Source organism: Oryctolagus cuniculus, chromosome 15 (genome assembly GCF_051225735.1).
Source record: "Oryctolagus cuniculus isolate XC-2025 breed Fujian yellow rabbit chromosome 15, ASM5122573v1, whole genome shotgun sequence".
Taxonomy (NCBI): Eukaryota; Metazoa; Chordata; class Mammalia; order Lagomorpha; family Leporidae; genus Oryctolagus; species Oryctolagus cuniculus.
This window is the reverse complement of record NC_142881.1, coordinates 29762162-29784824: the sequence shown is the minus strand read 5'-3', so window position 1 is coordinate 29784824 and position 22663 is coordinate 29762162. Positions and strand designations below refer to the sequence as shown.

The window sequence follows — 22663 nt, the reverse complement described above, 5'->3', positions numbered from 1 at the left end:
GGGTCTGGATCAGAAGTGGAGCAGCTGGGACGTGAAACCAGTGCCCATATGAAATGCCAGCATTGCAGGCCGTGGTTTTACCTACTATACCACAACGCCTGCCCTGAAGGCATCATTTTCAAAGTAAACTGCTTTGGCCTAGAACATGGACCTTCCTTCTAACTCTACTCATTGCATACCTGAATCCTTTGTATGAAATTACTTTCAATCTCCATAGTCCAAAGCAGCAAAGCAGCAGTTATTTTTTCATATATATATATATATATATATATTTTTTTTTTTTTTTTTGGACAGGCAGAGTGGACAGTGAGAGAGAGAGACAGAGAGAAAGGTCTTCCTTTGCCGTTGGTTCACCCTCCAATGGCCGCCGCGGCCGCCGTGTTGCGGCTGGTGCACTGCGCTGATCCGAAGGCAGGAGCCAGGTGCTTCTCCTGGTCTCCCATGGGGTGCAGGGCCCAAGGACTTGGGCCATCCTCCACTGCACTCCCGGGCCACAGCAGAGAGCTGGCCTGGAAGAGGGGCAACCGGGACAGAATCCAGTGCCCCGACCGGGACTAGAACCTGGTGTGCCGGCGCCGCAAGGCGGAGGATTAGCCTATTGAGCTGCAGTGCCGGCCCCATATATTTTCTTGTTTCCTCTTCTTTGAGTTCCTTTTTTCTTTTGCATTCCTCCTTTTCACTTTGCGTTTTAAAAATTTTCTACCTCAAATTTCTTTACTGCTTGACCTTTTGAATCTTACATTCTCACAAACTGAAAACTATCGCACATACCATAAATGTCTCAATGGCTATACCAAAACTGGAATTTATTCTACAGCTTTTTAAAGATAAAATTTTAAAACTTAAAATCCCCCAAATTTGTTCAGCTATTGACAGTTTCCTGAAATTTCTTTAAATATTATAAGTGTCTTACCTGCAGGTCTGTGCTTTAACTGCTTATAAAGATCAATGGCACGCTGTTCCCTATGAAAGAGAAAACATGCTTCCATTTGTGAAGGTAATTTAATGACTTCAATAATCCACAACTTGAACAACTTTGATTTTTGAATACTGATCCAATTTTAAGTATGTATTGTCACTGAATATTTTATAGAGCATGTTATTAATAAGCAAAAATTAGACAAATTCTTAAAATGCAAAGTTTAATACACTTCATGTCTGCTCTAATCTACCACCACAAATATAAGATTCTTGCAACAGAAACATTCAAATAGACAAAAACTATGGTTTGTGTTTAGAGAAAAAAATTTGTCTAACCCAGACATTTAGTAATATCTTGGACCAGAAGTATAGTAAATATGAAAACAGTTTGTTGGGCCGGCGCTGTGGCCTAGCAGGTAAAGCTCCACTCCTGATCCAGCTCTCTGCTATGGCCTGGGAAAGCAGAAGAAGATGACCCAAGTCCTTGGGCCCCTGCACCCACATGGGAAACCCAAAAGAAGCTCCTTGCTCCTGGCTTTGGATCGGCGTAGCTCTGACCATTGTGGCCAACTGGGGAGTTAACCAGTGGATGGGAGACCTCTCTCTCTCTCTCTCTGCCTCTCCTTCTCTCTCTGTGTAACTCTTTCAAATAAATAAATTAATAAATCTTAAAAAAAAAAAAAAGTTTGTAACTTAGATGTGCTTAGAAAAAGATGCTTTGATTGAAAAAGTAAAGAGGCCAGCATCCTGGAGCAGCAGGTTAAGCTGCTAATTGTGACACTGGCATCCCATATCAAAGCACCGGTTAAAGTCCAGGGTGCTCTGCTTCCTATCCAGTTTCCCACTTCACATATCAGAGTGCCTGGGATTGAGTTCCAGCTGTGTTTCCAATCCAGTTTCCTGCACCCTGCGAGGGAGCAAGGGATAGCTCAAGTAGTTGTGTCCTGGCCATTCACATGGGAAGCTGTGATTGAGTTTCAGGCTCTTGGCTTCAGCCTGGCCTATCCTTATTATTATTGTGTACATTGGGGAGGAAACAAGAAGACGGAAGAAATATCTTTTTGTTTCTCTGCATGTTAAATAAATAAATTTAAAAAACATTACAGCTATTAAGTAACAGCTATTAAGTAACACAAGTATATCCTTACAGAGATTCCATCAAGTCTCCCTGACGTCTTCCGTAGGGGCTCTTCTGTAGCTCCATGATTTCAGTGTGCAAGGACATAATCTGATCCTCCAGGTACCCAATGACACCGATCTAAGATATGATGAAAACACAAGTTGTAGGCTTACAACTACACAATGGAAAACTTGGACAATAAGGATACAGAATGCCTTGCTGATGCAGCAGAATGAAATAATTTAATATAAAACACAGATTTTATCAAGATCTTTTTATACTTAAGATTCTGACAATCTTCTACATAAGGACATACTTATTCTATATTTCTTGCTTTTCCTTCCTAATAATAGCAGACTACTACCATTTACTTTTTCCTCTGGAGAAAAAAGAGAGGTGCCACTAATAAGACAAAAAAAGCAGCCATGAAAACCACTGTTGTTACTAGAATAATTTTAAGAATGATAAAGAGTACTGCTGATAAAGTATAAAGTGGGACTGTCCCAGGAAAAAAAAGGATGTACAGCCATCCTAGATAAACGAATCAAAAATAATTAGTGACAGGTACTATTACTGACTTCATTTAATCTTCAAACACTACTAGAAAAGACAGTTTCCATGATATATAGGAACTGAAACTTGTGAGTCCAATTTATCCCTAAGCCCTTACTTTTATCCATTATGGTACCTACCTCTAGAAACACAAAGCATCTATTGGATATTTGTCTGAAATTCAGGAATGACAGGAAAAATAATCTTTATATACCAAAATCAAAGATAATTTCCAAGGGAGACATCAAGAATAAGAATGAGATCTGTGATTTTTTTTTCTTACCTCAGCATAGTGGATGGCCTTTTCTTCCATTTCTTTCCATGCCTTTAGCATTTTTTCTGAAGCTTAAAAAAAAGTTTAAATTAGTTAATTCAGAAACAGGTATGGCTTTAATTACTAGTTTACCTGTTTTCCTGTCATATCAACATCAAAGATGTGTTATGACTTATCCCCCAAAAAGATACACTGAAGACCTAACTGCTAGTACCTCAAAAGGTGACCTCATTTGGAAATAGGGTTATTTTAGACATAATCAGCTACATTAATATTCAGACTGAAGTAGGGTAGGACTTTAATCCACTATGACTCAGTCTTTAAAAGAAATGACACAGGAATACAGTCATATTCAGGAAGAATGCCGTGTGACAATGAAGGCAGCTGCCATTAACAAACCAGGGAAATCCAAGGCCTGCTGGCAAACCTCAAGAAGCTGGCAAGAAGCAAGGAAAGATTCTTCCCTAAAGGCTTCAGAGGGAAAAAAGGCCTTACTGATATCTGAATTCTGGACTTTCAGCTTCCAGAACGCTAAGACAATAAATTTTTGTTCTTTTAAGTTTCACAGTTAGAATAGTTTGTTAAGGAAGTCCTGGGAAACTAATGCAGATGGCTTTCAATTAAAAAAAAAAACTTTAATATATGAATATGTTTTTTTAAAAAATCAAATACTATAAAAGGATGTAAAAAGAAAAGACTCTTTCTTCTTCTTCCCTTCTATTGTCCATTCTAAGGGATCTTACTATAATGATTGTTTGCTACACGGACACATACTCTATTCCTTTACAAGTGAGACAATCTTTATATTCTTTTTCTTTACTATTTTTTACAATTTAAAAAAATTACAGCCAATTAAAGATCCAAGTGATCTTTTAATATCAGCACATAGATATCTACCTTATTCTTTCTGAACAGGTATACAGTAAGCCTGTGACAAGTCAAAGATATTTCAATGAAATAATTATATTTTGTCATTGATGAGAAGGCCAATAATACACAACTAGAAATAAAACAGCAATTATAGAACCAGCTCCGGGAAGTAATTTATTCACCTAACTGGACACTGCTCATCGTTTATTGTGAGATACACATACCTTGCTCAGGACAAGTACACAAATAGTATCTGTTTCCTAAAAAGGATTTGTTTCATGAAAGGAAACAGAAATACTGGTGGGAATTCCTCCAGTTTATTTGAATTTTAACTGTTTTTTTACATTTCCTTGATACATCTAAAGGAGAAAAGCTTGGAGTCCAATAGTGAAAATATGGAGATTGTGTGTCCACAGTAGGTGACTAGAAAGAAACATAACCTTGGAGTTATTTGCAGTTTTTTTTTTTTTTTTTTTTTTTTTTTTTTTTTTTTGACAGGCAGAGTGGACAGTGAGAGAGAGAGACAGAGAGAAAGGTCTTCCTTTGCCGTTGGTTCACCCTCCAATGGCCGCCGCGGCCGGCGCGCTGCGGCCGGCGCATTGCGCTGATCCGATGGCAGGAGCCAGGAGCCAGGTGCTTTTCCTGGTCTCCCATGGGGTGCAGGGCCCAAGCACCTGGGCCATCCTCCACTGCACTCCCTGGCCACAGCAGAGGGCTGGCCTGGAAGAGGGGCAACCGGGACAGAATCCGGCGCCCCGACCGGGACTAGAACCCGGTGTGCCGGCGCCGCTAGGCGGAGGATTAGCCTAGTGAGCCGCGGCGCCGGCCAAGTTATTTGCAGTATTATTTACAGACAGATAGGAAGCGTAGATTTCCCGGGCTGTGCTGGCCCATTTGGGCTGCTATTAAAAAAATACGTTAGAGGCTGGTGCTGTGGCGCAGCAGGTAAGGCCACTGCCTGCAGTATCAGCATCCCATATGGGTGCCAGTTCTAGTTCCGGCTGTTCTGCTTCTGATCCAGCTCTCTGCTATGGCCTGGGAAAGCAGCAGAAGATGGCCCAAGTCCTTGGGACGCTACACCTACGTGGGAGACCTGGAAGAAGCTCCTGGCTCCTGGCTTTTTTAACTCTTTCAAATAAATAAATAAATCTTAAAAAAAATATATAGTAGACCAGGTGGCATAGAAATAACTTTTTTTTTCTTACAGTTCTGGAGGCTCTGGAAAGTACAAAATAAAGGTGCTGGCAGATTGGTCTGTTAAGTGCCTGCTTTCCAGTTCACAGTAGTTGTCTGCTCGCTAAGCCCTCACATGGCAGAAGAGACAAGGGGTCTCACTCAGACTTTGTTATAAGGGCTCTTATCTCATAAAGGCTCTATACTCAGGACCTAATCACCTCCCAAAACCCTACCTAATATCACCACACTGGTGATCAGGAATTCAGCACAAGAATTTTGAAGGAACACAAAAACTGGCTAAGAAATCATCCCAGTCTAAATTTTTTTTTTCTATCTATCAAAAACTGAGACTAGAAATTCAGATTCTTAAATTGCTTCTGTATTATCTTTTCTGGAGCTAAATAATTTTAGTTGCTCAACTAAGGGATTTTAAAAAGAGAACTAACATTTAAAACAAACACGGCTGGGGCCAGCACTGTGGCGTAGCAGTAAGGCCGCCACCTGCAGTCCCTGTGTCCCATATGGATACCGGTTCAAGTCCTGGCTGCTCCACTTCCCATCCTGCTCTCTGCTATGGTTTGGGGAAGCAGTAGAAGATGGTCCAAGACTTTGGGCCCCTGTACCCACGTGGGAGACCTGGAAGAAGCTCCTGGCTCCTGGTTCCTGGCTTCTGCTCAGGGCAGCTCTGGCCATTGCAGCCTTTTGGAGAGTGAACCAGCAGTTGAAAGTCCTTTCTCTCTCTCTCTCTCTAGCTCTCTCTCTCTGCTTCTGCCTCTCTATAACTCTGACTTTCAAATAAATAAATAAATCTTTTAAAAAAATAAAACAAACATGGTTTATGATGATCTAAGTTATCCTGGCTTTTGTTCTAATATTCATGTAAATGAAACAACTGGCTTTGAGTCAGGAAGGCAAAACAGTAGATGGCTTCAAGAGACTAGATATTCCTTTCAAATACATTATCTAAACACTTACATATCCCATATGTCATTTGTTCGCTGTATCTCTCCAAGTCAAGCTGAATGCTTTTGTGAAAAAATTCCAATTTAGCTTTCAGTTGCTGTGATGCCGAGATCAAAGTGTTCTTCATTTTTGTCAAGTTAGCATTATATCTAAGAAGGCTTAACCTAAAGCACAGCAAAAGAAAAAAGGTTTTGTACTATATCAGCATTTAAAACACTGGACAAAAATTTAAGAACATAAATTGCTATAAGCCCAAAGCCCAAGTTTCTATTATCAATTTATGATAAATACCTAATCTCTAAGATAGTCTATGATAAATAATCTCCCTACATAAGGCCTGTTCAGAAACTACTACTCTCGTGCCACTGGAATTGGATTTTAGTCCGTGAGTAAGAATTCTACAAGTCAGGTCTGAAAGTCACATTTCAAATTGGCCCAATATATTAGTACTGCATGAAATATTGATTGGTGAAAACTGGCAATATTAATACTTTAGTATCTGTTGAACATGACATTGTGGTTACAAACTACAGAATCCACTTACATTGCTGCTCTTTGTCCCTGAAAGAGCCTGCTGTAATCTTCCTTCAGCCCAGACACATAGTGCACTGCTTCAGCCCATACTTTACGTAGCTGTATAACTGGAAGTTGTATTTTGCTGTCCTGTACTATATGCAAGAGAAGAAGACAAGATACTTTTGAGGATTTTTAGAGCACTTGTCATCCTCTATGATTTCCTATGAAAAACTGACAAATTGTTACAGCTCAGAAAAGCCTAGGACACATGACAAATGGTATCCTGGATTGACCATAGAATAGAAAAAAAGATATCAGATGAAACTAAGGAAATCTGAAGTAAGTATAAAGCACAATTAATAATGACATTTTGGTTCAAATGTACCATACTAACATAAGATGTTAATATCAGTGCAAACTGTATGTGTGAGGGAGGGAATTATATGAGAATTCTACACTATCCACTCAATTTTTCTACAAATCTAAAATAATACAAATCTTAAATAAAGCTATTAGTTAAAAAACTAAAATAAAAAAGGAAATATGGGGGAGATGTGGGTGTCTGTCCCAGCTGTTAATTCCCAGTTTGGGATATCCACATCCCTTATTGGAATGCCCGGTTCAAGTAAGGGCTACTGGGGCCAGTGCTGTGGCGCTGTCTGCAATGCTGGCATCCTATATGAGTGCCAGTTTGAGTCCCAGCTCCTCCGCTTCCAATCCAGCTCCCTTCTAATGTACCTGGGAAAGCAGCAGAGGATGGCCAAAGTCCTTGGGCCCCTTCACCCACATGAGAGACCAAGAGGAAGATCCTGGCTCCTGGCTTTGGCCTGGCCCAGCCCTGGTCACTGAGGCTGTTTGGGGAGTGAATCAGTGGTTAGATCTCTCTCCTTTCTCTCTGTCTCTCCCTCTCTCAGTATAACTCTGACTTTCAAATAAATAGATTAATCTTTAAAAAATAAAAAAAGTACCAGCTATTTCATTTCTGATCCAAATTCCTGGTACTACCCATCCTGGGAGGCAGCTAGCAATGGTACAAATACTTGGGTCTGCTGCCCACATGGGAGACCTAAGTGGAGTTCTGGGCTCCTGGCTTCAGTCTGGCCTTAACCTGGTTATTGCAGGCATTTAGGGAGTTACCCAGTGGCTAGAAGGTCTCTCTCCAACTGCCTTTCTGCCTAATAAAATAAAAATAAATATTTAAAATATATGGACAAAAATAAGTAAGTAAGTATGAGGAAGGAGATACTGAATGGAAAGAGACATGAAGAAACTTTCTGAAGTAAAAGAAATGTTCTATACTTTGATTGTAGTTTGAATTACACAGGGATATACATATCAAAAATCAAATTATATAACACGTACAGTTGAAAAGGAAACAAATAAAAGGTGACAAAAGAGGAAACATAATGTATTTTTCAGTTCCCTATGACCACATTTTGTTTTTGATTTTTTTTAATAGATTTATTTATTTACTTGAAAGTCAGAGTTACAGATAGAGGAGAGGCAGAGAGAAAGAGGTCTTCCATCTGCTGGTTCACTCTGCAATTGGCCACAACAACCGGAGCTCTGCCGATCTGAAGCCAGGAGCCAGGAGCTTCTTCTGGGTCTCCCATGTGGGTGCAGGGGCCCAAGGACTTGGACCATTTTCCACTGCTTTCCCGGGCCACAGCAGAGAGCTGGATGAGAAGTGGAGCAGCCAGTACTAGAACTGGTGGGATACGGGATGCTGGTGCTACAGGCAGCGGCCTCACCCACCGCACCACAATGTTGGCCCCGTCCTTGATTTTATAATTTTGTGCATGATTTTAGTTTGCTTAGGCATAAATTGATCAAATGCTTAATTTCTTCAAAAGCAAAGAGTACTTTTCACATTATAAATTGAAACATTTGAGCAGCAAGCAGTATTCACAGGATAAAGCAAATACTTGAATATGCTTAGATAATGAAGGGACAATTTAAATGCAGGCTTAGTTAGTAGGAGAACTTCATTCTCCTATCCTCAGGAAAGCAAGTCTTCTCCTAAGGAAGGGATTTGGTAGAGATATAAAATCTACCTTTCAGGGCCAGCATCGTGGCATAGTAGGTTAAGCTTCCACCTGTGGTGCCAGCATCCCATATGAGCTGCTCCACTTCCTATCCATATCCCTGCTAATGTGCCTGGAAAGGTAGCGGAAGATGGCCCAAGTGCTTGGGCCTCTGCATCCATGTGGGGGACCCAGAAGAAATTCTGGGATCCTGGCTTTGGCCTGGTCCAGCCCTAGCCCTTGTGGCCACCTGGGGAATAAACAGGTGGATGGAAGAACTCTCTCTCTCTGTGTCTCTCCTCCTTCCTCTATAACTCTTTCAACTAAATAAAAAATAAATCTTTAAAAAAAACACCAAGTACCTTTTACCCTCTGAGCTATATAAATCTTATTTTGCCACATATGGAAACATCAAGTGTGAGAGATAAAAAAACAAAAACACCAAGGGACAATTTCTACTAATCATTTTAAGAGTCAAATCACATTATTTCAAATTAAAATTCAGCTTCTAAATGTACAATATATACTTACCAATATAATTTACACAATCAGATAAACTTCTGGAAGCAAATGGCCCTTCATATACAGTTTTACTTTTATCAAACAAATAAACCATATAGCTATCACAGCCTCTCTGAAAAAGAAACAATTAAAATTCAGCCCAAAGATTCTTGAAAATCCCAAGTTCTCTAAATACTTAAGTATCAGATTTCCTAGTATAAAATGCCAATGAACAAAGTCAATGTGCATTAGCAAACACATCTTACAGAATTAGAGTCTAAACTTTTGTTGAAAGGAAAAGAAACACTTCAGTATGGGCTAAAGTGAAAAACAAACTCAAAAGAGCAAATGCAAAAAGGCATTTACCTATACAATAAAATGATCATTCAATAATAAAAAGGAATGAAGTATAAATACATGCTTCAATCTCAAAAAATAGTATTAAATTAATCAGATACAAGAAACTATACATTATTATATTATTCCATTTGTCTGACATGTTCAGAAAAGAGTTCAGAGTAGCACTGCAGTCTATTGACAGAAGTGGATTTATGGTTGGCTAAAGTAGGCAGAAAGATTAATAACTAATGGTCATTCGGGTGATCACTGACGTCATACATAGAGTGTTAATTGTTAAATTAACAACAGGAATCACTGTGCACTAACTCCCCATGCAGAACGTCTGTCCTCAAAGAGCTGTATTATGAGAGTAAACAGTAAAACTTGTTCTCAAAGATTTATTTTGTTTTAGTGTATAACATGGAGGATATTCTCATATCTTGTGAGTTTTAATTATGCCTAAGTATCCAACTCCATAGCTTGTTTTCTTAGGTGCTTCCTTATAATTAACGACAGAATTTGTTCTCAGGACCCATTTTTTTTTAATGTATTAAATGGAGGATATTCTTATGATTCATAAAAAATAATTAATGGTCATGAAGGCTCTTATTGAGAAAGAAAGTTTTTTTTTTTTTTTAATTTTTTTTTTGACAGGCAGAGTGGACAATGAGAGAGAGAGAAAGATCTTCCTTTTGCCGTTGGTTCACCCTCCAATGGCTGCCGCGGCTGGTGCGCTGCGGCCAGCGCACCGCGCTGATTCGATGGCAGGAGCCAGGTACTTATCCTGGTCTCCCATGGGGTGCAGGGCCCAAGCACCTGGGTCATCCTCCACTGCACTCCCGGGCCACAGCAGAGAGCTGGCCTGGAAGAGGGGCAACCGGGACAGAATCCGGCGCCCCAACCGGGACTAGAACCCGGTGTGCTGGCGCCGCAGGCAGAGGATTAGCCTAGTGAGCCGCGGCGCCGGCCGAGAAAGAAAGGTTTTCAAACACATTTATGGTGACAACTGCACAATTTGGTACACTTTAAAATAAATCACTGAATTATACACTTGAAATGGGTGAATTATGTGGTATCTAAGATAGGCCTCCAAAAAGTCACAAATATAAAAATAAAAAATATAAAGCAAAAAACCCTCATGACCACAATCATATTTTATCACCCCTCTATCTTCTGGCAGGATCTGTGAGACTGCTAGTTTAATTTCAAAGTTCTTGGCTTCAAATGAAAGAAGGAAACGTGGGAGGAGAGACCTGGCACCAAAGAAAAAATATAACAAAGTTCAAAATAACAAACATTTCATTTCTATCTTGTTCACCTTGTAAAAACAATAAGAGAAGTAGGGTAAACTAAAAAACTCATTATAAAATGTGTACCATCCCAAGGGATTCCAAGGATGCATAAAAAATGCAGACCTCTCTACAAAGAGGTTTCTTATCAGACTGTAGGTATATTAAAATTTGCTTACAACTCCATCTAGAACACACTGAGAGGCTGGTTTTCGAGGATCCAGAGAAATTCCTGTCTCTGAAAGAAGCTCTTGAGAACCAGTATTTATTCCAGTTTCACGCTCAATACGAGACTGTAGTGAATGAAGACTTTCATCAGGTGGTAACAGAAAAGAAATTATCTTTGCAGAAGTCATGTTTAGGATGTGCCCTATCTGTAAATAGGAAAAAGATACACAGTGATCATTTGCTATATTTAAGATTCAGCTGCAAGACAAAAAAAGAGGAGGAAAAACAAAAGACATTATTTCTATACTAAAGAAGGTTCACTCATTCTCTAAAGTGAGAGAGATATCCTCCTATAATTATGACATTCTGAAAATTAAAAAGTAGTTTACTTTTCTATTACAATAGATATTAGCTCCAACAAATAAAATTTCAAATTATTAGGAAGGCCCAAAATCAATAAATAAAAATCTCAATTTAAAAAAATATATATTTATTTTGAGAAACATCATAGACCTAAAAGGAAACAGTCCCATCTAAGAAATGTCTACCAGATGCCAACCAAAGAGTTAAAAGCTTCCATATGACATCCCCTTTAACTGGATCTCCTAATCTCCATTTTATCAGAGGGAGAAACCGAGGCTTTAAGAAATTAAACTTGTTAGGGATCACAGTGACTGGTAAAGCCCAGATCTGAACTCTTAACTGACTACCCCATGTTGCCTGAAGAAGAGGCAACATCAATTATCTGATAGGAGAGCAAGGTGTCCTAAAACGTATAGGAAAAGTGCTGTAACCCTCATATGGCAACCAAATCTCAGAGCAGTGACCTAAGGGTCCAAAATTAGAACAATCTCATTACTCTGACCTAAAACCCCAGTAAAAGAGCCTGATGCAGGTCAAATGAGTGTGAGACTGAATCAGGTGGGGCTACATCCAGGTAGTCAAGGATAGTTACAGAATTGGGGGTCACTCTTTTGAACACAGGGTTTTAAATTCTCTTCCTTCCATCACCCTTAGATAAGTCATATAAAACTAATACCTACATTTCTCCATTTGCATTGACTAGTATATGCAAATGATTAAAACTGTCTCTGCCAGAAAGCGTCACTACAAAGGTAAAGCATTGATCTAAGGTACTAATTATTTCTTTTTTTGTTCTCCTTAAGTACAAATTTTAACTGATGTTTTCAAACCCACAAAATTAAAGATGACAGAATCCCAACCCTCCTGCCAACTTTGTGAATGCCTGTCTAGTTTCAATCATGGTTTATATAGAACCAATCTTCATTCATCTATACCTCCTTAATAGCCCTTTTTCTTAAGGTACTTTTTTCTTTTTTTGGTCTCTGGAAAGCTTAATTTTTGACACATAAACACTGTATATATTTAAATTGTATAAGCACAAATTATCTCTCTCTTTTTTTTTTTTTTTTTTTTTTTTTGAGAGGCAGAGAAACAAATAGCAAGGGGGAGATAGACATGGAAACAGAGAGTACGTTCCCATCTGCTAGTTCATTCCCCAAATGCTCACAATAGGCTGGAACTGAGAGCCAGGAACTCAATCCAATTCTCCCATGAGTGGCAAGGATTTAACTACTTGAACCATCACCTGCTTCTTCCCAGAATGTTTATTAGTGGGAAACTGGAATTGAAAAGAGTTGGAACTGGAACTCAGACACTTGGATATGGCAAGTGGGAGTTCCAATAGGTGACTTGGTCAAACGCCCACCCCACACTCTTTTAATTCCATTTTCTACGAACTTTTTGAAGTAACCACATACAACCTGATGTATGGCTATACACTGTGAAAGATTACTACATTTCAGCTAATTAACACACCTATCACCTCTTCAGTTATCATTTTTGTACTTTTTTACCAACATCATCTTCTCCCAACCCCACTACTCCAGGCAACCACCATTTTACTCTGCTTCTTTGACTATTTAGATTCTACAGATAAGTGAGATTATGCAGTATTTCTCTTTCTGTTACCCAAGTGGCAGGATTTCCTTCTTTCCCCACCCTCCTAAATATTTTTTCAATTGAAAGGCGGAGCAAGAGAAACAAAAAGAGAGGCAGAGGGAGGGGGATCTTCCATCCACTGATTCACTCCCCAAATGGCCATAAAAGCCAGGTCTGGGCTTGACTGAAGCCAGGAACCCAGAATTCTATCCGGCTCTCCCACATGGTTGGCAGGGGCCCAAGCACTCGAGCCATCTTCCACTACCTTCCCATGAACATTAGCAGGGAGCTGGACCAGAAATGTTGCAGTGAGGACTCAAACTGGCACTCTGACTTGGGGTGGTAGCATTGCAAGCAGGGTTTAACATGCTGCATCACAAAGCCAGTCCCACCCTCTCTTTTTAAAAACTGAGTAACATTCCATTGTGTATACACCACATTTTCTCTATCCATTCATCTGCTGATGAACATTTAGGTTATTTCTGCACTCAGATTATAGGGAAAGTTACACAGTTGAAGAGACTACCTGAGAGAAGGAAGGAAAAATAATATGGCAAAAGAGAACCAAAGAGAGAGTCTCAGGATATAGTTATATTTAGGGGCATGTAAAGAAGGAGTAATTACAGAAGTATTTTGATGTTCATCCATGTTGTTATGTGTGTCAATGGTTCGTTCCTTATTGCTGAATTGTACTCCATGCTATGGATATACCATGTTTTTTTGTCCATTCGACTGTTGACAAGAAATCTGGATAGTTTCCAAGTTTGGGCTATTAAAAGAAAACCACTATAAGCATTTTGAATTATATGTTTGGTCGGGCAATACACATTCATTCCTTTAAGATAAATTTCTAAGAGTACAATGGTTGGGTTTTATGGTTGTTGTGTGTTTAATTTTTTAAGAAGCTATCAAACTATTTCCTAAGCTGTTATACCATTTTACATTGCTGCTGGCTGTGTTTTAGAGACCCAGGTACTCTACTGCTTCGCCAACATTTGGTATGAATAATGTTAAATTTTAGCCATTTTAATTGGTATGTAGAGATATTTCATCATGGTTTTATTTGCATTTTCCAAAATACTAATGCTAACGAGCACCTTTTTTTTTTTTTTTTTTTTTTAACAGGCAGAATTAGACAGTGAGAGAGAGAGACAGAGAGAAAGGTCTTCCTTTCTGTTGGTTCACCCCCCCAAATGGCCAGAAGCCAGGTGCTTCCTCCTGGTCTCCCATGCGGGTCCAGGGCCCAAGTACTTGGGCCATCCTCCACTGCCTTCCTGGGCCACAGCAGAGAGGTAGACTGGAAGAGAGCAACCAGGACAGAATCCAGCGCCCCAACAGGGACTGGAACCCGGGGTGCCAGCGCGACAGGTGGAGGATTAGCCAAGTGAGCCGCTGCGCCGGCCAACAAGCATCTTTTAATGTACTTATTTGCCATGTGCCTATCCTTTGGTAAAATGTCTGTTCAGATCTTTGGTTCATTTAAAAAACAACTGTCAAAAAAAAAAAAAAAAAGTAAAGAAGGAATAATCAAATGCTTGTGCTTGATTATCTTCATTGGTAGGTTCAGTGACATTTAAAACTTTCTTACATATTTAAAGCTTTTCATAAGAATAGATGGAAAAATACACATGCAGACTCTTCAAATTGCGTTCTTAAAAAGAAAATATTTCAGTAAATTTTCTGTTGCTTTCTTTTTTCAAGTTGGACTCATCTAATATTTACTTATTTGTTTTCACTTCATTTGAAAGGCAAAGAGACAGAGACAGACAAAGAAATCTTCCAACTAATGGTTCGCTTCCCTAATGTCCACAATAGCCAGGTCTAGACCAGGCTGAAGCACAGAGCCTGGAACTCAATCCATGTCTCCCATGTGAGTGGTTGAGACTCAAATACTTGAGTTATTGCCTGCTGACTCCCAGGGTGTGCATTAGCAGAAACCTGGAATCAGAAGTGGGGGTCTCAAACCCAGGCACTCTGATATACACAGCCATCTCAGGAGCTGTACCAAATGTCTGTCCATGGTGCTTTATTTTTTATATGAAAAATTAAAATGGTACCATCCCTTCCTTGCACAAAATGTCCCACAATAACACCAACCTGTTTTACAGTTTATGTTTCTATGGTTTGGCTCTTTGATGCTCCCTTTTCCCACTCCCACCACTCTCCTAATAACTTACTTATTCTTCACAATTCAGTCCCATTATCATGTCCAGGAAGCATTTTCCTGAAGCCTCCTGAAACACTCTGAGTAGTATCCTACACACATCTTATTCTGTGCAACCTCATAACAATACTGATCTGCTGAGGAAGATATTACGGTCTCTCAGCTAAAGAGAGGGTAAATATTTGCTGAGATCCCCAGATAGGTAAACAGTGGTGCTACAAACTGAACTAAAATCTATGGACCAGAAATCCCGTGACTCCTCACTCTCTTTGACAAGCAGATGCTCAGACCTCTTCAAAGCAGAAATGATACTATGATTACCATGACAAGTCTGCAAAAAAACTTAAGATATGTACACCAAAACTTTTTCTGATGCAACACAGAAATAAAAAGTGCCATCAAGTCCTATTTTGCCAGCACACTGGGGAATGATTTTATTCTTTGGCACAATAAAAAAATATAAAATCAAGAAGCCAGATATGTTTCCAGTGTCAGCCAAGAATAGTATCAACATGAACTCCAGTTTCCATTTAGTAAAGTATGCCAAGATTAGATATAAAATTTTATATGATTATGATTTCCTATGTCAATTTTAGAAACCCTGTATACCACAGACAATCAATGATTATGGAAATACTACAGATGAAAGTTGTTTGTGGGTATATATTGTAATAGAACTATCTATACCTCTAATCCATATCAGCAGGCATTTACTGAGAATCTGATATATGCCTTGCTCTGTACAGAATGCCAAGGTAGAATGGAGTGACTGTTAATAAAAGCAGTAAAACAATCTCAACATTGAAGAAGACAATCTACGTGGAGAGGAGTGAATAGCAGATAAGAAATACAGAATATAGAAAATGTGATTAAGTGAAAAACTGTGTGATAGACACCATTTAAAGAAGAGGCAAGTTTAAGATATGCCAGATATGGAGATAAACAAAGGTGGAGATCACACTGAGGAGTGACAGCATCTCCCAAGATTCAAAAATGGACAGAGTTTGATGGCATAAGGAGTAGGTGCAAGCTGACTCTGAGTGAGGCCAAGGCTAAGAGAAGCAGGAATGAGGCTTGTACTTGGTTAGAGTGGATCTGCATTAGGAAAGCCACCAAAGGCCAAGCAGATCAGTTTAGATGTGACTTGGTAGACAAAAAAGAACTATGTTAGTTTCCCAGACAGAAGAGTAAAAGCATTTTCAGAAGATGAGAGTACAGTTCATATTGCACTATGCAATGGGGAGTGAGTACAGAAGCAGGAAGACCAGCAGGAACTTTCCTTACCAAACTAAATCCAGTATCATTATACCCAAATGAAAGGTGAGAATGCCACCTCATTAGGAGAAAATTCAAAAGATGCTTCAAAGGAATAATCTACAAAGACCACTTAGAAGAAAAATGAGAAAGTTAGCTACAGAAGTAAAGTAAATAAAAATTAAAATATAACAATTATGAGAATATCATTTTCTTTTTCAAGGAAGTGTCAGGAAAAGATTATTGAAGGCATTTGTACTCATTTCCAAATCAATCTGTTAACTTCAATGCAGGTCTTATGAAGTACTCCACTAAAACTAACCTTCAAATTCAGAATGTGATCCATTAAGATGAAACATTTTGGCTGCTTCAAAGTAAGGTCAACAGGTCCCCCTCTCTGCTGAGGGTCCCAATTCAGCATCAACTGTAGCCAGTTTTCCATAGGTTCTACTATTAAACTAGAAAATGTACAAAAACAGGGTAAAATCATTATGTTCTAATTTTCCTTTAGGTTGTCCAATTTCTTTCCTATTGCTTACCTGTACATTTTATATCTTATTTTAAAATAATTCATGAAATAACAAGGGATAAGCATTAACCATTAAAAAAAACAATAAAACAAAAACCGAAACTCATATATGTAAGCCTGTTAATGGCAACTGCAGCAGATGAGTGCTAACTCCATTACGAACTCCTTTACTTCTTCATCTCAAGAGTCTTCCTGATATCTAAGCCGGTCAGTTGAATGGCAGCAGTTCATGTTTCTGCTAGATTGTACTGTCCAGTATGGCAGTCACAAACAGCTACTTACACTTTCAATTTATTTAATATTCATTTCCTTACTTTACTAGCCACCTCTACGTGCTCAATAGAGTTATGGGGTCAACAGAGCTATAAAACATATCCATCATTACAGAAAGGTCTCCTGAAACAAATAACTACTCTGTTGTTCTTAACCCTGGAGAAACTGAGGTAAACTTCATCAACCAGGGGCCAGCACTGTGGTGTAGGTTAAACCTCTGCCTGCAGTGCCAACATCCCATATAGGCATCAATTTGAGTCCTGGCTGCTCCATTTCTGATCCAGCTCCCTTCTGACGGCCTGGGAAAGCAGTGGAAGATGGCCCAAGTGCTTGGGCCCCTGCACCCATGTGGGAGACCTGGAAGAAGCTCCTGGCTCCTGGTTCTGCATCGGCCCACCTCCAGCCATTGCAGCCAGCTGGGGAGTGAACCAGGGGATGGAAGACCTCTCTCTCTGTCTCTCTCTGTCTGTAACTGTGCCTCTCAAATGAATAAATAAAACTGAAAAAAAAAAAAAAAAAGCACTTCATCAACTAAAATACACTTACCTACAAAGGCTATTTGGTTGAGGCAAATGGCTACTAAACCGAACTTCTCCTGTCATCTCTTCACATGCAAATATACACTTTGGATCCTTCTTCTTAATCTTCTCATGCCTTTAAAAACAAAAGATATCTCAGTTAACAACCTGATTCTCAGGGCTGGGATAAGCTGTTGCCTATGATGCTAGCTTTCTGTAAGCGTCGGTTCAAGTCTTGGTGCTCCACTTTGGATCCAGCTTCCTGGGAATACAGAAAATGGCCCAGGCCGGCGCCGTGGCTCAATAGGCTAATCCTCCGCCTGCAGCACCGGCACCCCGGGGTTCTAGTCCTGGTCGGGGCGCCAGATTCTGTCCCGGTTGCCCCTCTTCCAGGCCAGCTCTCTGCTGTGGCCCAGGAGTGTAGTGGAGGATGGCCCAGGTCCTTGGGCCCTGCACCCACATGGGAGACCAGGAGGAGCACCTGGCTCCTGGCTTCGGATCAGCTTAGTATGCCGGCCACAGCGGCCACTGGGGGGTGAACCAACGGTAAAGGAAGACCTTTCTCTCTGTCTCTCTCTCTCACTGTCCACTCTGCCTGTCAAAAAAAGAAAAAAAAAGAAAATGGCCAAAATACTTCGACCCCTGCCACCCACGTGGAAATCTGGACAGAGTTCCTGGCTCCTGCCTGCAATGTGGCCCGGGCTGGCCATTGCAACCATTTGGGGAGTGAAGCAGGTTATCGAAGATTCTCTCTGTAACCTTGGCTTTCTAATAAATAAAACAAATCTTTAAAAAAAAAAAAAAAGCCCTGATTTTCACACTTTTAAGATTTCTTCCCATTTAATTTTATTCAATTGCGTGTTTAATAGGAATCCTATCAAAAGAAGAAAAAAATAAAGAAGAAAAAAAACCAGACAACTAAAAAAAAATTTTATTCCTATTAAGGATATCAAAGATCCCCTCCAGTTCTTACCAGGTAAACGGCTGCAGATGATGTAGAAAAGGCCTATATCCAGCAATACATTCAAAGACCATGGTCCCAAAGCTCCAGTAATCAACAGTTGCTGTGTAGGGCTTATTCTCAAAAAGCTCTGGGGCCTTAAAAAGAGAGATGCTTAAATGTTAATACTATAAAAGAAAGGCTACTTTATTTCTGGACTATTTTATTCATGACCTTCAGGAACAAGAATGAAATTCTTACACACTTAAATTCAAAGAAACAAAACATGTCTCACCAAATACTGCAGTGTTCCCACAAAAGATGTACATAGACTTCCTTGATCAACATCTTTGGCATATCCCAGATCAATTATTTTATGCATTATCTGAAAAATATAACAGTAAGTATTACAAGGTTGAGAAATCTGAAAAGGAAAGGCAAAAAAGCCATAGAGAAACAGCCTGGGCTCTGGAATAATGTAGACAAGTTTCAAGCCCAAGCTGCACCACTTAACAAGTCATGTGATCTTATCAAGTGAAGTTCTCCAAATTTTCATGTAATTAGATGACTAATATTCCTTTCTTCACCAACTTATCAGAATTCAGGGCCAGAGCTGTGGCACAGCAGGTCCCCAAATGGGCCATATGGGCATCCCATATGGGCCAGTTCGAGACTGGCGGCTGCTCTACTTCTGCTCCAGCTGCTCCTTTTTTTTTTTTTTTTTTTTTTTTTTTTGACAGGCAGAGTGGACAGTGAGAGAGAGAGAGAGAGACAGAGAGAAAGGTCTTCCTTTGCCGTTGGTTCCCCCTCCAATGGCCGCCGTGCTGATCCAAAGGCAGGAACCAGGTGCTTCTCCTGGTCTCCCATGCGGGTGCAGGGCCCAAGCACTTGGGCCATCCTCCACTGCACTCCTGGGCCACAGCAGAGAGCTGGCCTGGAAGAGGGGCAACCGGGACAGAATCCGGCGCCCAATCAGGACTAGAACCCGGGGTGCCAGCGCCGCAGGCGGAGGATTAGCCTATTGAGCCGCGGCGCCGGCCACCAGCTCCTTCTTAACGTGTGTGGGAAAGAAGCAGAAGATGGCTCAAGTGCTTGGGCCCCTGCACCAGCGTGAGAGACCCAGAAGAAGCTCCTGGCTCCTGGCTTCAGATCAGCTCAGCTCCGGCAGTTGTGGCCATTTGGGGAGTGAATCAGTGGATGGAAGATCTCTCTCTTTTTTTCTAACTCTTTCGAATACATAAATCTTTTTAAAAAGTTATTAGAATTTAATGAAGTAGTCAAGAAAAGAACTTCTTACAGTATAGTGATACAAGGTAAAAATTAAATATAGATTAATTTTTAATTTGGTATATTCAGAATAAGTTTGACCCATTAAATTGGGAGGCAAAGGTTAAGATGTGACTTCCAAACTTGAAGAACTATCATATCACGTTGCAGTGGGTTAACTCTGAGTAAATACCTACCTATCTTCAAGAATGTACCAAAGTTTTTGTATACCAAAAGAGCAGAGGTACTGGTGGGAAGGATACATGAAAGGCTCTAAAGAAAAGGATCGTCTCCTAGGTTCTATCACCTCCAACTGATCAATCACCAACTTCACTGTCTAAAGAATACCTAATCCAATGCAAGGTTCAGACTCTCAGCTTTAAGTTTTATTGGAATGCAACTTGGATGGCAGACACAAGAGAACTGGTCAAATTTTCTGATGAAAATGAACATTTTAGAAATTAAGTTAGTTCACAATTTCTGGTTCTTCTCAAGAGCAATGGAAGTTTTGAATTTTATGAATCAGAGAAATGAAATTTTTAAATTTTAATTAAACACAGAATGGATATTGGAGGGAGGCCAACATTGTGGCATGCCAGGTTATGGCACTGCCTGCAATGATAGCCCCTCATATGAGCACCAGTTCAAGTCCTGACCACTCCACTTCTGATCCAGCTCCCTGCTAACACTCCTGGGAAGGCAGTGGAAGGTGACCCAAGTGCTTGGACCACTGCCACCCACAAGGGAGACCCAGATGGAATTCCAGGATCCTGGCTTTGGCCTGGTCCAGCCATGGCCATTGCAGCCACTTGGGGAATGAACTAGAGGATGGGAGATCTCTCTCTCTCTCTCTCAATCTCTCTCTAGATCTTTCTCTTTCTATCTATAACTCGCATTCAAATAGATAAAAAATAAGCAAATATATAAATAAATAAATCCTTTCAAAAGAAAGAAAGAAAAACAAAGGATTTTGGAGGAGAACAAATTAAAAAAAAAAACACATAAATTTTTTCTTAAAGTAAAGCAGGCCCATGATTTGTGTGTATGTGTTTTGAATATACTTTATAAGAATAAAATAATTCAAGTTAACAAATTATTTACTCATTGACTCCTATTCTGCTAGTTACTATTCCAGAAAAACAGACATGAACAAGATGAGTGTAGTTCCTTCTCCAATTGTGCCACTGTTTAGCAGAGGAAACAAAAAAAAGTTATACACAAAACTCAAAGTCTCAGGTTCCCGTCATCCACATAGGAGACCTGGATTGTCCTAGTTCCTGGTATCAGCCCTGGTCTTGCTCTACCTGTTGTGGTCATTTGAGGAGTCAATCAGTGGATGGGAGCTCTGCTTCTCAAACAACAACAACAACAAAAAACAAATACCAGGGGCAGGCAATGTGGCACAACAGGTTAAACCGCTGATTGGGATGCCCATATCCCACACTGGAGTGCTTGGATTAAGTCCTGGCTACTCTGGTTCCTATCCAGCTTCCTGCTAATGCACTGGGAAGGCAGTATATGTTGACTCAAGTATCTGAGTTCCTGCTACTCATAAAGGATGAAGTTCCTGGTTCCTGAATTCTGCCTGGCCCAGCCCTGACTGTTGCAGCCATTTGTGGAGTTGAACCAGCAGACAGAAGATCTCTGCCATTTTGCCTTTCAAATAAATAAATAAATAAAAGTCAGAGTTACAAAGAGAGAGGGAGAAACAGAGAGAGATCTTCATTTGCTTCACTTCCCAGATGGCCACAATGGCCAGTTTCAGGCCAAGCCGAAACCAGGAGCCTAGAGCTTTATTCAGGTCTTCCACCTGGGTGGCAGGGGCCCAAACACTTGAGGCCATCTTCTGCTGCTTTTCCCAGGCCATTAGCAGTGAGCTGAACTGGAAATGGAGCAGCTGGGATAAGAACCAACACCCATTTGGGATGAAGGCATAGCAGGCAGCAGTTTTACCTACCATGCCACAATGCCAGTCCAGTAAATAAATCTTGAAAAAAGACAAAAACCACAAACACAACAACAACTATAATTCAGTAAAGCAAAAACTGAAATAGAAAAAGTATGTAATGCCAAGGATAAAAAGCAAGGACTCTAAAGCTCAAATATTAACTCAATCAAGGAAACTATATTCAACAGTTAAGGAACATTTCTTCAGGTTTTACCTACCTTTCCACCAACATCCTGAAGAACTATGTTTTCAGGTTTTAGATCTCGATGTATAATTTTGTTTTCATGCAAATATCGAATCCCAGACCCTAAATAAAGTTTAAAATATATTTTAAAGTAACAGAGAACACTGAGTTAAAAAAAATTCACCTCACATTTTATACAGATCTGCTCTAAAAAATTTTTATGGGCCATCTTAACTGTACAACCAATACTACAATTCCCATTTTTATAAATACAGTAACATTAAACACTCCTAGAAAATACAGTAACACTAAATAAACACTGAAGAACTACAATACAATCTCATTTAACTTATGAGAATTAGCACTAAAAAGTAGAATAAACAATTAAAAAAATCCTTGTAATTCTTATGGCCTTTTCTTCCCAACTAAATCACCCTGTTCAACTAGACTTTGGCCCCATGACCTGGGAAAAGATGCAAACCAAAAGATATATAAAATAAATTATTGGTTTTTGAGCTTTTTCCATAGACCTTTGTATCAATTATTTTAGGGAGCTTTAAGGAACAATTCTGATTAAAGAGTTGACTTAAGGACCTATCTCCCAAATTTATGCAATTCCATCGTAAACAGAACTACTATGTTGATTGGGATGGGGAAGTGAAATTTGAATAAGGCCATTTCATACCATTTTTTGCAAGCAAATGGAACATTTATAAGACAAAGGCTCTTAGCCTAAACTAAACAGAAATAATGAAATATCTTAGTTTCAATTTAGTACCTAACAGTAATAGATTTTTATAATTTCTTATAGATGTTAAAAATCTATGTTTTATATAGTGTATCAACAATTCTCCTTAATTCCCAAGTAGTATACAAATTTTTATAGACCAAATGAGCATTACATTATAATGA

The 22663-nt window shown here is 39.7% G+C and overlaps 1 protein-coding gene across 11 annotated transcripts in view; it reads right to left on the bottom strand.

Annotated features, from left to right (window-relative positions):
• CHUK (component of inhibitor of nuclear factor kappa B kinase complex) overlaps nucleotides 1-22663 on the bottom strand; it is a 47516-nt gene that overhangs the window by 11917 nt on the left and 12936 nt on the right. For all 11 annotated transcript variants that reach the window (XR_016222027.1, XR_016222028.1, XR_016222030.1 and 8 more), the window contains 12 exons: nucleotides 21786-21874; nucleotides 18649-18738; nucleotides 18387-18511; nucleotides 17442-17549; nucleotides 16416-16551; nucleotides 10725-10919; nucleotides 8948-9050; nucleotides 6421-6544; nucleotides 5889-6040; nucleotides 2877-2938; nucleotides 2070-2179; nucleotides 914-963 (listed from right to left, as the gene is read on the bottom strand). Coding sequence is in view for 7 of the 11 variants with exons in the window: in XM_089314515.1 (XP_089170641.1) it covers nucleotides 914-963; nucleotides 2070-2179; nucleotides 2877-2938; nucleotides 5889-6040; nucleotides 6421-6544; nucleotides 8948-9050; nucleotides 10725-10919; nucleotides 16416-16551; nucleotides 17442-17549; nucleotides 18387-18511; nucleotides 18649-18738; nucleotides 21786-21874 (1344 nt within the window). In the remaining 4 variants the exon portion in view is untranslated. The remainder of the gene's footprint in view (nucleotides 1-913; nucleotides 964-2069; nucleotides 2180-2876; nucleotides 2939-5888; nucleotides 6041-6420; nucleotides 6545-8947; nucleotides 9051-10724; nucleotides 10920-16415; nucleotides 16552-17441; nucleotides 17550-18386; nucleotides 18512-18648; nucleotides 18739-21785; nucleotides 21875-22663) is intronic.